This window comes from Phoxinus phoxinus (genome assembly GCF_949152265.1).
Source record: "Phoxinus phoxinus genome assembly, chromosome: 6".
Lineage (NCBI taxonomy): Eukaryota > Metazoa > Chordata > Actinopteri > Cypriniformes > Leuciscidae > Phoxinus > Phoxinus phoxinus.
Genome location: NC_136881.1, coordinates 39,404,789 through 39,419,859, shown reverse-complemented (window position 1 = coordinate 39,419,859; position 15,071 = coordinate 39,404,789). Strand labels below are relative to the sequence as shown.

At 39.4% G+C, this 15,071-nt stretch overlaps 2 protein-coding genes across 3 annotated transcripts in view; both read left to right on the top strand.

Moving 5' to 3' along the window:
• The window catches only part of vps54 (VPS54 subunit of GARP complex), a 31,228-nt gene extending 17,620 nt beyond the window's left edge, over positions 1–13,608 (top strand). Inside the window, exons 13-23 of one of the 2 annotated variants that reach the window (XM_079616236.1) lie at positions 2,156–2,282; positions 3,127–3,308; positions 4,392–4,504; positions 7,422–7,485; positions 7,566–7,671; positions 7,765–7,852; positions 9,292–9,413; positions 9,493–9,573; positions 10,377–10,484; positions 10,557–10,651; positions 12,167–13,608. In XM_079616236.1, the coding sequence (XP_079472362.1) occupies positions 2,156–2,282; positions 3,127–3,308; positions 4,392–4,504; positions 7,422–7,485; positions 7,566–7,671; positions 7,765–7,852; positions 9,292–9,413; positions 9,493–9,573; positions 10,377–10,484; positions 10,557–10,651; positions 12,167–12,272 (1,192 nt within the window). In that variant the 3' untranslated portion in view covers positions 12,273–13,608. The remainder of the gene's footprint in view (positions 1–2,155; positions 2,283–3,126; positions 3,309–4,391; positions 4,505–7,421; positions 7,486–7,565; positions 7,672–7,764; positions 7,853–9,291; positions 9,414–9,492; positions 9,574–10,376; positions 10,485–10,556; positions 10,652–12,166) is intronic. The other variant, XM_079616237.1, reaches the window with a different exon arrangement.
• Positions 13,598–14,977, top strand: cUnh19orf53 (chromosome Un C19orf53 homolog). Its single transcript, XM_079616333.1, has 3 exons — positions 13,598–14,230; positions 14,491–14,546; positions 14,635–14,977. Exons 1-3 carry the CDS (start codon positions 14,146–14,148, stop codon positions 14,788–14,790), a joined length of 297 nt encoding a protein of 98 aa, XP_079472459.1. The 5' UTR covers positions 13,598–14,145; the 3' UTR covers positions 14,791–14,977.
• Positions 14,978–15,071: the final 94 nt, after the last annotated feature.

Here is a 15,071-nt window from a genome sequence, read left to right as displayed (position 1 = left end):
GCTTCCAGAGGAAGTTAAAAACACATTCAACCGGATTTCTTTCGTAGTGTAAACGCTAATGTGATCGAATGTGTTCAAACAGCCACATAAGACCGTCTTCTCTCCATCTACTGATCTAATGCGTAACATTACGGGAAGAGCTCGAGCCAGACGGGGTTTCAACTTTGACCCAAGTTTGGTTTGAAGATGAAAAACGTATCAAGCACAATGTTCTCTCATCATTCCTGATTTCTCACACACACACACACACACAGCGTTCGGCTGATCTTACGTCTGTCAGAGCAGAAACTAAAGCTGTGTGTGTTTCCGTCGTCTCCGGTCGAGTTCATATGTTAATAGCGTGAGCTTATTTCATCCATTAGATCGAAAGATATGAAAACACACACATTTACCCGCCCATAGACCCTCTCCTCGAAGAAATCAGGACAGAAGTGTTTGAAAGTGGACAGAAGAGACGGATTAAAACACCAGGTGTGAACGGGAATGTGTCTCCCTCGTCTATGTGATCCGATCGACCAAAACACATCTTAATACCAGGAGTAAACACGGCCTTTAAATTGATCAAAAGTGACAGAAATCTGTAACATTATAAACATCTTACCGATTTCAAATAAACACTGTTCTTTTGAACTTTCTATTCATTAAAGAATCCAGCACAACTGTTTTTAACACTGATAATAATCATAAATGTTTCTTGATCATCAAATCCTCATAATAGAGTGATTTCTGAAGGATCATGTGACACTGAAGACTGGAGTAATGATGCTGAAAAGTCAGCTTTGATCACAGGAGTAAATTACATTTTACAATATATTCACATAGAAAACACTTATTTTAAATTGTAATAATATTTCACGAATCACGATATTATTGTATTACTGTATTTTTGATAGTTTTTCAAAATAATATTTTGCATACAGAAATTAAAGCCTATTTTAGGAGCCTCAAATTATTTATTTTTTTGAATAGTTTTCATAATTCAGCACAAAATATCTGCCCAAATTCTCATTACTGAACTGCAAAAAAAATATTCTGGACATTTTTCTCAATGTAATACAGTAACGAAACCCTGATTTTAATGAAAAGATCATATTTTTGTTCATTACAGTAATGGGAATTTGGGCATAAATATGTTAATTATAAAGAAAACAATGTCACGATCCAAAAAATCCTTAAACAAAGAATACATTTTTTCATGCATTAAAAAAAAATAATAATAATTTGAAGTTTTGGGGTTAAATACGAACTTGACATGTTTTTGTAAAGCCCGGTTTAATAGAACCAATGAGGGCAGTCGACCAGCAGGGAAGGTCTCTTCGTGTTATGTGTAAAAAAAGTATTTTTGATTAAATGCAATACATTTTCTCGTCTGACTCCATAAATGAGAAGGTTTTAATTATATCCGTGCATCATTAAACTTGAGCGAATGTTTTGACTATTCTCTTTAACTCTAATGAAAATAATGTCAAAGTCAGTTCGAATAATCAAATGTAACAATTTATTACGTCAGGAAAATGCATCATGCCAATTACATAATCGACTGAAAGATAATCGATACAAACCATCAAACGCTCTGGAATAAAGAGAAGAGATGCGAACCCAACATTAGGAAATGCATGAAGCTGAGAGTCCCGGCGGCTCTCAACGATCTGAGATCCAGACCCGGGACCGTTTGTCCAGAGATCATCTTCCTTCGTGTGCCACTTACCTCTAAACTCTCAAAAACCTTATTACCTTTTGTTTTACTTATTTGGAAATGAGACATTTGTACCAGTCACTCAGAGACATTTAGATGATACTAAATATGTATAATACTTGTCGATAATCATTCACATTAAACTCTATATATATTCTTGGGTGAATGTCAGGTGCTGGAGAGAGGGATTAGGATGACTCAGAGGTGCGAGTTCAAATGTTAATTTGCAGCCAGGTCCTTTGTCTCCTCGAGGAGTGGTCGTTCCTCAACTAGTTTTTCCAGTCTTACGTTTTTGTGTCTTTATATGGTCCTTTATATGGTCCATTTAAGATCCTGTGTGTAAATGTGACGAATAAACCTCACATCTGAAGACGCTTGCCTGTCAGCAGAGAAAGCATCAGTAACGTGTGTGTGTGTGTGTGTGTGTGTGTGTGTGTGTGTGTGTGTTCTGTCCGGCAGCAGTGAGGACGTCATGCCGTCTGATCTGGAGTTGGGTCGCGTGGCCAATAACGTTCAGGAGCTGCTGTACACGGCGTCAGACGTCTGTCACGATCGCTGCGTCAAAGTGCTGATGACCCGAGCCAAGGTAAACACGCACGCCACGCTTCAGCTCCTCACACACCCGGACCGGTTCCAGCGGTTCGTCGGCTCTCTGCTTTCAAACCCCTTACATCACTGAATTACTGCCTCGCACTTTATAACACGTCTTTCCCTCGCGGGTCAAAATGACCCGAAGCCCTAAAATTATACTTTTTTTTTTTTGTCCAGAAAGTTTATTTAATTTAATTTTCATAATATTTTTTAATGCAATTTTTTGATTTAGCTTTAAATTACTAGATTTGATCAATAATAAATAATTAAATAGTAATTTAAGCACTTCCTCACATTCTTTCAACTTAAACTTCAAAATAACTCACAATTTCATGCATAACCCTTTTAATTCAGCTCAAAATATCTTACGTTGGGTGACTTTGCTGACCTCTTGTGAAAAAACCCATATATGACTCTTGCCACTAGATGGCTTCATAGCTCTATATATGAAGCAAATGAGCCGTTCCGCTGGGTCCTAAAGACAGTAAAGTTCAGTATGCATTCAGATACACATGTAGACATATTTTGGTAAAATTTTAGCATTTTTAGCTTGAATTTTGAGCATTTTTAGGGTTTTCTCTGTGTGCTGAAGCATTCCCCATTCATTCCTAAGTGGGTCAAATTGACCCGCGAGTGAAGGATTTGTTACTTTTTAAAATTTCAACCACAAAACTCCTCGAATCCATTCCTTTTTTTGTTTGTGTTTGTGGTTCAAAGTGCGACAAATGTCCCAGGGTCTTGAACCACTCTGATGAACACTCAATTTTATTATGTTTGTAAATGAATTTCGGGTCAAAATGACCCGAGGAGTATGAGGAGCTGATGGTCTGTTTCTGCAGGACGGGTCTCTGGAGCGCCTGAGCTCGGCGGAGTTCGTGTGTTTGAGTCAGGCGGTGGAGTCGTTCGTCCAGGACACTGAGGAGGAGTGTGTGCGGCGCAGCGTGAGCCTGAGGGGGGCGCTACAGAGTCAGGCCAACCGCTTCGTGCAGCGCTTCCACGAGGAGCGCAAGACCAAACTCAGGTACAGCTGCCAAACACACTTTAGGCCACGTCTACATCAGTCCGGAGACGTTTCATTTAAAACGCTCTCCATCCACAGTAGCGTTCTCCGACGTTTCAGTGTGGATGAGAAACTCTAAACACACTAAACCTCACAGAAGCTCACTGAGATGATACAGACGGAAAAATAAATAATAAAGTTAACGCGCAATTCTTCTGACAGGATCATTTTATTTAGCTAAATATCTCTTCATTCACTGATGTGTCCAGGTCGCTCTCACTCACATTATATGTTCGGTGTAAAGCGCGACTGCTCATGTTTTGTCGCAGGAAAGCAAACGCGAGTGAATTCTGTCATCTTTGCAGGACTGTGATATGAAGAGTGAGCAAAGTCACTTATTTTAGCCACTGTGTGAAAGTGAAAAGCACATAACCGGCACAATACCAGTATAAACATGAATATCTATTGGTACAATACGAGTCACATGACTAAACTTACATCATGGTTTTTAAATACCTCAGTCCACACTACAACATGAAAACGGCGCTTTCAAATGTATCCACTTGGAGAGCGTTTTCTCAAAGCTTTGATTTCATTTATAAAAACGGCATCTCAGTGTGGACGGACTGACAAAACGCAGAGAAAAAATGCGTTTTCAATGATAAGTGGACACGTCCTTAGGCCCCGTTTACACCTAACTTTACACGGTTATTTTGCAAAACTGAGACATTTCCCTTCGTTTGTGCCCTTCGTTTACACGCAAACGGAGAATTCTCCTCCGAAACCGATTCTTTCTAAAAACTCCGGCCAGAGTGGAGATTTTGGAAAACTTCGTTTGCATGTAAACTGAGAAAATCGGGTTTTAGGCAGCCGACGTTCCTGTTGTTTCCGGGATTCTGATTGGCTAACGTGGGCTTGAGCTTCTCGTTACACTGCCACCTACAGGTTTGGCAGGCTCTTGACAGGATATACACGACGGTTCGTCATGAACACTTTTCTGAAAACTGACGGGTATATATTATTAAAATAATAAAAATAGTGTGTGTGCGTGTGTGTGTGTGTGTGTGTGTGTGTGTGTGTGTGTGTGTGTGTGTGTGTGTGCAGTCTGCTGTTGGATAATGAGCGCTGGAAGCAGGCCGAGGTCCCTGTGGAGTTTCAGGATCTGGTGGACTCCATCGCTGACGGACGCATCAGTCTGCCTGAGCGCAAACACGCCGGTAGGAAACCGCCCGGAATTATTGCAATACATTATTTGATCAGTTTAATAAATCTATTTTTTACAGTACAATAGTGTGACTCGGGTTTAACTGCGTCCTTTATGGCAGTTTATTATTCAGATTTCAGTTTGGTAAATGTATGTTCAGAGACTTTTTTTCTTCTTCCATATTTATATGGATTTCCGAATAATTTAATTATGTACCAATTTTTTTTTTTTTTTTTACAGTATTAAGAATTACAATATTAATAGTTTAATTAAAATATTTTTTTATTTTACCGTACAATATGTGGTTTCTCAGGATTTCTTTTTGCAGTTTATCATTTCAACTTGAGTATAATAAATATATTTTCAGAGATATCATTTTTCTACATTTGTGTGGATTTCCGTAACAATAAATGTAATATATTATTAATTATTATTATTATTTTATTATAACAAGTGATGAAAGCATTGCTTATGCATGTTATAGTCTTTGAAAAAACGTGGCTTTCTCAGCTTTTTGCTCCAAATGTTGCTTTTTTATGAAACTTACACACATTCTAGTGTTAATAAATAAAAATTACTGCATGAAGCTTGAATAAAACAGGGTTTTTTTTTTTTTTAAGCAGAGGCTCTGTTCTTTCTTTTGATATATATATTAGAGTTGGGGTACTCGAACTCGGACTCGGACTCGAGTCCGGTCTCGAGTCCAATTTTGAATGAACTCGGACTTGTCACGCACTCGAATTAATTTGTACTCGGACTTGACACGGACTCGAGACATTTTAGACTCGGAAAAATGTCCGAGTCCAGTCGAGTCCGGGCACTGGATGACACAATATTATTCAAAAACGAAACGAAACGACGTTGTTTCAGCGTTGAGCATATTGTAGCCAATCACAGTTAAGTGCATAAACACAGTGGCAAATCAGAGGCGTTTTAGAGTCAGCATGCGAAGAATTCGCTCAAAATGTATGTTCAGAATCAGCACGAGCTTTATCCTTTCGCAAATCCCCTCATAAAAGACAAAGTCTCTCTAGACGCAATATAAGATATTCACTGTGCAGTGCGGACAACTACAGTCAGTCAGTGTTTATGACGAGAGTTTTAGGGAGAGTGCAGAACGCGGTAAGTGATGGCTTAAAGGGAGCGCTATTGACAATCTAAATAGTTTTTTTTTCATACTTCTAGAGGACCACTGGTTACGTTCACACTGTAAATTATAAAGAGTGATAACTGCATTTAAATGTGGGATTTAATCCACTTAATTTTTGTCCTTTGAGTCATGAAATTGCGATGATTTGACACATAGCAACATAAGAAACTTGATAACCATAGCAACATTTTGGCGTCTAATAATGTTGTAATTTTTTTTACATTTTCACTTTAGTCATAAGTTTACACCTTGCAGAATCTCCTAAATGTTATTTGTATCATTTTTTTAATAAGACGGATCATACACACATTGTTTCTATTTAGTAGCCTACTGCCCTGAAAAATCTTTTTCACATAACAGATGTTTAAAAGCCTAAATAAAATACAAACACAAAATAAAGACAGATTACATATTACATATTAATATTAATATTGTGTCATTACCTGAATGATCCACAATTTTTTTTTTTTTTTTATGGTTGTTCATGAGGGAAAATCCTCCAGCTCCTTACATTCTTTGCTTTTCCAGCATCTTCTGCATATTTGACTCCTTACTAGCAGTGACTATGATTGTAAGATCCATATTTCCACACTGGTGACAACTGAGGGACTCATACACAACTATTACAAACCCTGCAAACATTTAGTAATGCACAAGAAGGAAGCATCCATTAAGAGCCAATGGTTGTAAACTTTTGAACTGGATCATTGGTGTAAATTGGTCTTATTTGTTTAAAAATGCATTCATTAATTTAGTCCAACCCTTCAGAGGATAAATAAGATATTAGCATGTAAAACAAAATAAGAAAAATGTAAACATCATCTTGCTCAAAAGTCTTGCCCCTGACTCTTATCGTGTTGCATTATTAAGCATTACCTTGCAGATTCTACAATAGGTACAATAGGTAATGTACAATAAACAAACAGTAACTACACATTGCAATCATTTTGTAAGGTTTAAAATATTAATTTAAGAGCTCAGTGTTGAGACCTTTCGCCGGAATTTGATTGACAGGTGATCTGACCAATTATAATGCAGATACACGCCATTTTTGTTCGACAGACAAACCAAACCAGTTAGTAGATTAAAGTCAGTGGACTTGAACTTGAAAAATGCTGTGTATTGATTTCTTTTTGCAGTTCTGATGTTCATTTATGTTTAGTTTGTGCTATAACTAGAAGAGATTATCAGTTCACGTGCTGCTTGAACTGAGGCCTACACATTAAAGCACCACAAAACAGTATTTATTGTTTGAATTTCATAAAATCATACAAAATTTGAAAGCTGAGACTTTATTTCATACCAAAAGTACCCTGCTCTGTCTTGTCTGTTGTCACATTGTCAGTGTCCTCTTTTCTCCGACCGAGAACATGTGGAGTGAGAGAGGAATGGCTTGTCGGACGTAGCAACAGTAACCAAGAGGGGCGGGTCTTTGTGAAAGGTCAATTTCAAATAATTTAAATCTTTGTGGACTCGGCCGGACTCGACTCGGACTCGGATGTTAAGGACTCGGACTCAAGTCCGACTCTGCCCTTTTTGGACTCGGACTTGGACTTGTACTCGGTTGTTAAGGACTTGGACTCGACTCGGACTCGACAAAGGTGGACTCGGACCCAACACTAATATATATATTCATATATTCATACGACAAATTATTCTGGTGGCAGTTACATTTCTATAAAAATGATCCAAACATTGGCAGGGAAAGAGTGAACAGTTTTTGTATATATTTGTATGTCTTTATTACTCGAGTGTGAAACGTGTGTTTTGTGTCCCTCAGTGTGTGAGGACAGGAAGCCCGGGGAGTTTCTGTGTGTCGACGGGCAGAAGTACGCTGTGGTCGGGTGAGTTGTTTTCAGCACTTCATTTCTCCGGCGAGTTTCCCTTCGTGACCTTTAACCTCTGACCTTGTGGCCTCTGATAGGACGGTGCTGCTGCTGATCCGGATGTTTCTGGAGTATTGCCAGTGTGTGAATGACATTCCCTCCATCACCACTGACATCCTCACGCGCCTCACCGACCTGCTCAAGGTGTGTGTGTGTGTGTGTGAGACCTTCACTTCCTTCTGACTGCAGTGTGACATCAGTTGACTGACAGGTTGTGTGTTGTTTCCGCGGCGACAGCACTTCAACTCCCGGAGCTGCCAGCTGGTGCTCGGGGCCGGAGCTCTGCAGGTCGTGGGGCTGAAGACCATCACCACCAGGAACCTGGGTAACATCTCACGCTGCAGTGCTTTATATCAACACACACTACTGAACACACACTAAACACTGAACACACACTACTGAACACACTGCACAACACACATTAAACACTTGATACACACACAATTAACACTGAACACACACCTAACACTGAACACACACTACTGAACACACACTAAACACTGAACACACACTACTGAACACACTACACAACACACGTTAAACACTTGATACACACACAATTAACACTGAACACACACTACTGAACACACACTAAACGCTGAACACACACTACTGAACACACTACACAACACACATTAAACACTTGATACACACACAATTAACACTGAACACACACCTAACACTGAACACACACTACTGAACACACACTACTGAACACACTACACAACACACACTAAACACTTAATACACACACACACTTAACACTGAACACACACTAAACACTTAAACTAAAAACACACCAAACACTGAACATACACACACACTGAACACACTAAACACAGAACACACACTGAACACACACACTAAACACTGAACACACACTAAACACTGAATACACACTGAACACACACTGAACACACACACACACTAAACACACACTGAACAAACTAAAAACACACTAAACACTGAACACACACACACACACACACACACACACACACACACACTAAACACTGAACAAACTAAAAACACACCAAACACTGAACACACCCACACACACTAAACACTAAAAACCGAACACACTAAACACTGAATACACACTGAACACACTACACACACTGAACACACTAACAGACACTTAACATTGAACACACACACTAAACCAGAACACACACTGAACACACTAAACACACTGAAGACACTAAACACACATTTAACACTGAACGCACACTCTCATGGCTCAGCTTTAATAAGCGGGGGATGATATCTGTATTCTGTATGGACAAACTGTAAGACCTGCAGAAATAAAAATGAATAAAGTCAGTTTGATTTTAAAGTCTCCGTGAACCGGAAGTTGCAAACGACGTATTTCCGAGTGAAGGGGAATATTGAACCGAGGGCAGGTTTACTCCAGCGCTCCTGCTCTCCATCTCTGCTCGTAGCAGACCGGCGGTACGCCCTCCGTAGCACATGACCGGGAGAGAAGAGGCGTTTCGAGGGGGGAGGGAAGGATAACGTATTAGAGATTATAAGGGTTTATGAATTTTTTTAAATGAATGAAGTGCACAGATAAATCATTCACAATAAACACTACAATATTACATATGAAAATACGAATTGTAAAATTTGGTTTCATGGCGACTTTAAAAACTGCACATGTACCTGCTGATATCAGTGGATTTCAAGCAACAGATTTCAAGCCATTCACACAGTCATGTCCGTGTGTGTGTGTGTGTGTGTGTGTGTGTGTGTGTGTGTCCTCAGCTCTGGCGTCTCGCTGTCTTCAGCTGGTGGTTTTCTACATCCCTGTGATCCGAGCGCACTTCGAGACCAGACTGCAGCCCAAACAGTACAGCATACTGCGCCACTTTGACCACATCACCAAGGTACACACACACACACACACACACACCGACCATATGCGCTAGCGTGTGATGCTAACAGCTGCTCTCACTCTCTCTTCAGGACTATAACGACCACATCGCAGAGGTCTCTGCCAAACTAGTGGCCATCATGGACAGCATGTTCGAGAAGGCTCTGTCTAAAGTGAGTGATACACACAGTGTTGTGTATATTAACACAATATTATAATGCATAACTTTTAAAGGGGTGGTTGATTATGATTTCACTTTTCTAACTGTAGTTAGTGTGTAATGTTGCTGTTTGATCATAAACAACATCTGCAAAGTTACAACGCTCAAAGTTCAAAGTAAGGGAGATATTTGCTTTTAAAGAAATAGTTTTTTAAGGACTACAACAAACGGCTGGTAGGAACTACACGACATTCCTCCCGGGTTAGTGACATCACCAACCCTAAAATTTACTTAAACCCCACCCCCGGGAATGCGATTTATAGATTACAATGACAGAATATGCTAATCAATGACTAGAAGATACTACACATCAGCAACATATTCCTCAACTAACCATTCACAAATGTCCTGTTGCTTCTGTCATGTCACTTCTTCTTGAGTCTCTCCATCATTGACTCCGGTTTGAACATAAAAGGCTAAAAGTTTATGAAATGTTCAGTGTGTGTGTGTGTGAGGTAAAAGAACGCGAGCTGTTGTAGCTCCGCCCCCTGTGCTGGGAGCAGCAGCTCATTTGCATTTAAAGGGACAGACACAAAACGGTGCGTTTTTGCTCACCCTCAAAAAGTGACAACTTTAACATGCTATACAAAAATATCTGTGGGGTATTTTGAGCTAAAACTTCACACACACACTCTGGGGACATCAAAGACTTATTTTACATCTTGTGAAAAGGGCATTATACCAGTGCTTTAACAGTAAGTGTCCCCAGCACTGGATATCAGTGTTTTATCAGCTGATCCGTGTTTCCCTCTGCAGTACGAGGTGAAGGCGCCCATGCCGTCTGCGTGTCTGCGTAACGTGTGTAAACAGATGGCCAAGATGCACGAGGCCATTTATGAGCTCTTGCCGGAGGAGCAGACGCAGGTGAGGCGTGCGACGAGTGTGTGAGCCGTCACACTCCAGACTCCGGTGTGTTCATCGTGTGTTTGTGTGCAGATGCTGTTCCTCAGGATAAACGCCAGGTTTAATCTGCACCTGCGGAGGCAGCTGGCTCGACTGGGGGTCATCAACGATGGCGGACCGCAGAACGGGTGAGTGTGTGTGTGTGTGTGTGTGTTTCTCTCTGTGTCTCAGCTGACTATCGGGGTTATGAGCAACAAACTGGTGTGTTTAGTGAAACCGGTCGCATCATTCATCATCTGATTACCTTACAAGTCCGTAGATATTGCCGTCAGTTTGTGCTGCCGTTAACATGATCTTCATAAATACAAATTATACCCTTCTTTATTTTATATATATAAATATAAACAATGTATGTGTCATTTTAATTAATATACCGTATGTAAAATACTATTTCCTGTCCGGGCTGTCCGTTAAACGCATTATTAACGGCGTCAATTTTTTTATCGTGAGATTAACGCCTAGCAAACTTTGTAGTTTTTTTCACATGCTTTTGCAACAACTAGTAACATTATTAAAACTACAACACCACACCGGATCTAGCTAGACCAGAAACAGAACAACAGCACGCCACACACACTTGTTTGGGCTTGTGAACCGGCCAAAGAGTGGACGAGAAGCGCAGCGCCGAGCCGCGTCTAGGACAACTCGTATCGCACATCGGACGTGCACTTTCTCAGTTTATAGCCAGCAATAAAAACGCTGCATGGCGCCGCCGGTGTGTGTACACTCACAGAGAATAAGTTAACTATGACATTAATGCGATTAATCGCGATTAAATATTTTAATCCTTTGACAGACCTAAATATATATATATATATATATATATAATAAATAATTCACATCTTTTTAGAATTAATATATGTAAATAATTTATATATTAGTAGTACTATATAATTATTTTATTTGTAATTTTATATTTATTATATACATTATTTACACAAACACACACACAAACACACACATATATATGTATATATAACACATACACAGTAGTAGTTCTGTATTTTATATCTAAATAAAAAAATAAATCTAAATATATACAAATATATTTTTAATTAATATGTTAAAAATCTAATTTCCTTTTCATTTTATATATAAAAATTTATACATTTTATATATATATATATCATTTCATTACATTTATGTTTAAAATGTATATTTATATATATTAAAATAAATATTTCCCTGTAATCTTCGATTAAATAGATTCGTTTTTTTTCAATTAATTCTCTCTCTCTCTCTCTCTCTCTCCCTCTCTCTCTCTCTCTCTCTCTCTCTCTCTCTCTCTCTCTCTCTCTCTCTCTCTCTCTCTCCCTCTCTCTCTCTCTCTCCCTCTCTCTCTCTCCCTCTCTCCCTCTCTCTCTCTCCCTCTCTCTCTCTCTCTCTCTCTCTCTCTCTCTCCCTCTCTCTCTCTCCCTCTCTCTCTCTCTCTCTCTCTCTCTCTCTCTCTCTGCGAGTATGAGACTCTAATGAGAGTTTACAGTTTGCAAATGTTTTGGAATGATTTTTTATGGGTATTTATTTGGATATTTTATATATTGAATGTGTATTTTTTGTACTCTTGTAGGTAGGAACTGAATGTATTAGTTTAGGTTATTTGTAATAAAGGTGTGTTAAAATTAAAAAATCCCTCTCTCTCTCAGGCTGGTGATGGTGGACGTGGCGTTTTACTCGGAGAACGTTCAGGCTCTGCGCTCTCTCGAGTGTTTGGACTTAAACATGCCGGAGATCTGGGAGCAGAAAAGGTGATGACGGACAGCTCGTCCCGGCCAATCAGGCCTCTCCGTCACAGTGACCTGCCCCGCCCCTGAGCCTGAGCAGGAAGTGAGGTCAGTGGGTGAACAGACTCAGGACTCGAGCTCTAGTTTGTTTCGTGACACTTGAGCAGCACCTCGTGTTCCCCGACGAGAACGCACTTTTTTTTAAGCGCCTCGAGGCTCGCCTGTGATGTAGAAGCGTCTATGCTAACAGGACGCGCCCGGGAGAGACCGACATTTAGTTTTTTTTGTGGAGACCAAAATCAGGACAAGCTTGTGTGGTTGACCAATCGCAGCTGGGGATTGTGGGTAATCTGTGTTTTGTGTGTCCTCAGTGCCTCCTTCAGCACCACCACTACAGTGCAACTATACATTCATGTGCAATCCTGTCCGAGTTGTATTGTTGTTGAATTATTTAATCACTGTCAGATGAATCAAAGAATGGTTATTTATTTTAATTGATTTTGTTGTTGGTTGATCAATCATGTTTTTTGTGTTTTTTTTGTTTGTTTTTTTCAAGTAAAACTTTCAGGTGACAACGGCCGATTGGAGAACTAGGGTTTTAAAACACATTTTTCTGACTTGTTATTGGTTTTCCCATCAACATGATTATGATTTTACTGCTCTTGGCTTTCATGTTCAGGGTCACTGAGTTGAAGTATTAAAACTCTGGAGGGTTAAAGATCAAGGATTCTTGTCCACGTTTATCTCATTATTTAAATGACGGTGTGTCCCACAGGAGAAGATCTTCACACTTTCTTCACAAGCTTTCTCTGTTAATCAGGTTTATGCACAAAACCGAGTCGAGATCTCGGTCACACTTACTCCCAGGACCAAAATACCCAATAATGAATTATAAAGCAAAGATAATAATGAATCTTCATGAAGAATTGGTTTGTGTACTTCCCTTCTTGGCTTCCCTAACATCCACAGTATTAACGTGACCCGCCGGTGATCTATATAAATGGAGGCCTGTGATTGGTTGGTATGAACGGAGAACGTGAATGTGTTTTCTCAAATCATGTGGTGTTTTGCTGTGAGCTTTTTGAGTCATTGACATGTGGACTTGTGTTCGAGAGAATCCATGTATTATCTTATTTAACACCTGTGCTGTCCGGTTCAAAAGTGCCTAACCTTTTTATTTGGTGTCGAAGACGACTTCTGACTCACACGGTCCATCTGTGGGGTAGAAGTGCCTAATCTGTGTGTGTGTCGGGCTGACGCTGACGCCTGAACAAGAAGAAATACACTGATGGGGAAACTATTGTGGCATGCTTGACCTTTTAAAATGTGGCACTTTTTATTATTAATAAAGCCACTGTGAACATAAACACTGATTTTGCGTATTACTTTTACAGGCCTGGTTTCCAAATCATTTGATCAAATGTAAATTTAAGTCTTAATAGTTAGCCATTTTAATCAGTTGTGTGCACATTTTCTGTTTGCATGGGGAAAAAGTAAATTATGCAATATTCTCTTCTAATGTGAAGAATGAACTGAAAGTAATATAGAATATGAATGCTATTTTGAGTTTTTTTTAATCATGCTATCAAGACATATTTACTGAAAATTATTACATATATTTACTAAATTTTAAAATCCGAGTGTGAAACGGTATGTAACAGTACACACACACACACACACAAAATAAAATTAATTATATATTAAATGTATATATTCGTTTATAACTCATTTACTGGATACATGTACTGTGTTGTTTAAAATAAATAAATTAACGTACTGATTGATTGTTAAACACACACACACACACCGTTCTGTCGGTCAGAGGAGACTTTTATTTTAGATTTCACTCAGAGGAATTTAAAGACTTTTATTCTATTTCCGGTTGCCATCAGACTGCAGAAATGGCGCAAGGCAAACAGAAATTTAAAGCGCAGCCGGTCGGAGCGAAAAAGCATCAACAAAAACCGAAAGGACTCAAGAAAGGAGGTAAACATCTCGTGTTCTCAAGGAGACGCAGTTCTTCTGAACGCAAAAGCGCTAAATAGAGACTCGTTAGCAGCATGCTAAGTGTACGCACTTGCTAATGTACAGACGCGCATGCGCACTTACGTAAAATCACAATTGCTGAATACAAAACCGCATTCTAGTGTATTATTACTACTTTAACAATATCATTCTATGACAGAAATAGTATTTGTTTCCGAAATAGCCACATGTGAGTGTATTCAGTGCCCTATTTGTTCCAGGAAGGATCATCGCACCCAAAAAAGCGCAAGTGGTCCAACAGCAGAAGCTGAAGAAGGTAAAAGACACGGTTCCTTCCTCCTTTAAACCCCGTATGTGTCCAATAATAGTGATTTAATGGGTGTGTGCGTGTGTTTTCGGTGCAGGGTTTGGAGGTGGCCATCCGGAACAGGATTGAACATGAAGTCACACAGAAGGCCAGCTTGACTCTTCATAAGAAACTGAGTGTGTTGAAAACCCCGGCAGGGAAAAAAAACATGACACCCGGACACCTCAGATCAGCTCCTGCAGCATCTAAATAACACTTATATTTTTTAATCATCTAAATAACACGACAGATCTGATGTCATGTCAGGCAAATTACGTCATATCCGTACAGCCGCTAGATGGCACCATATAAAGACAACTTCCCATTGACTGATACTGTACAACAGGCCATGATCTTGAGACCTGTGACTGTTATTTTTATAGAATAAAGTGATAAATGATTGTGAGCTTTCGTAATATATTAATTTGAACACATTTTGTCATGGGCAAGCATTTAAATCTACAAGCGTATTCTGTTTTTATAGCCGTCTTTCCC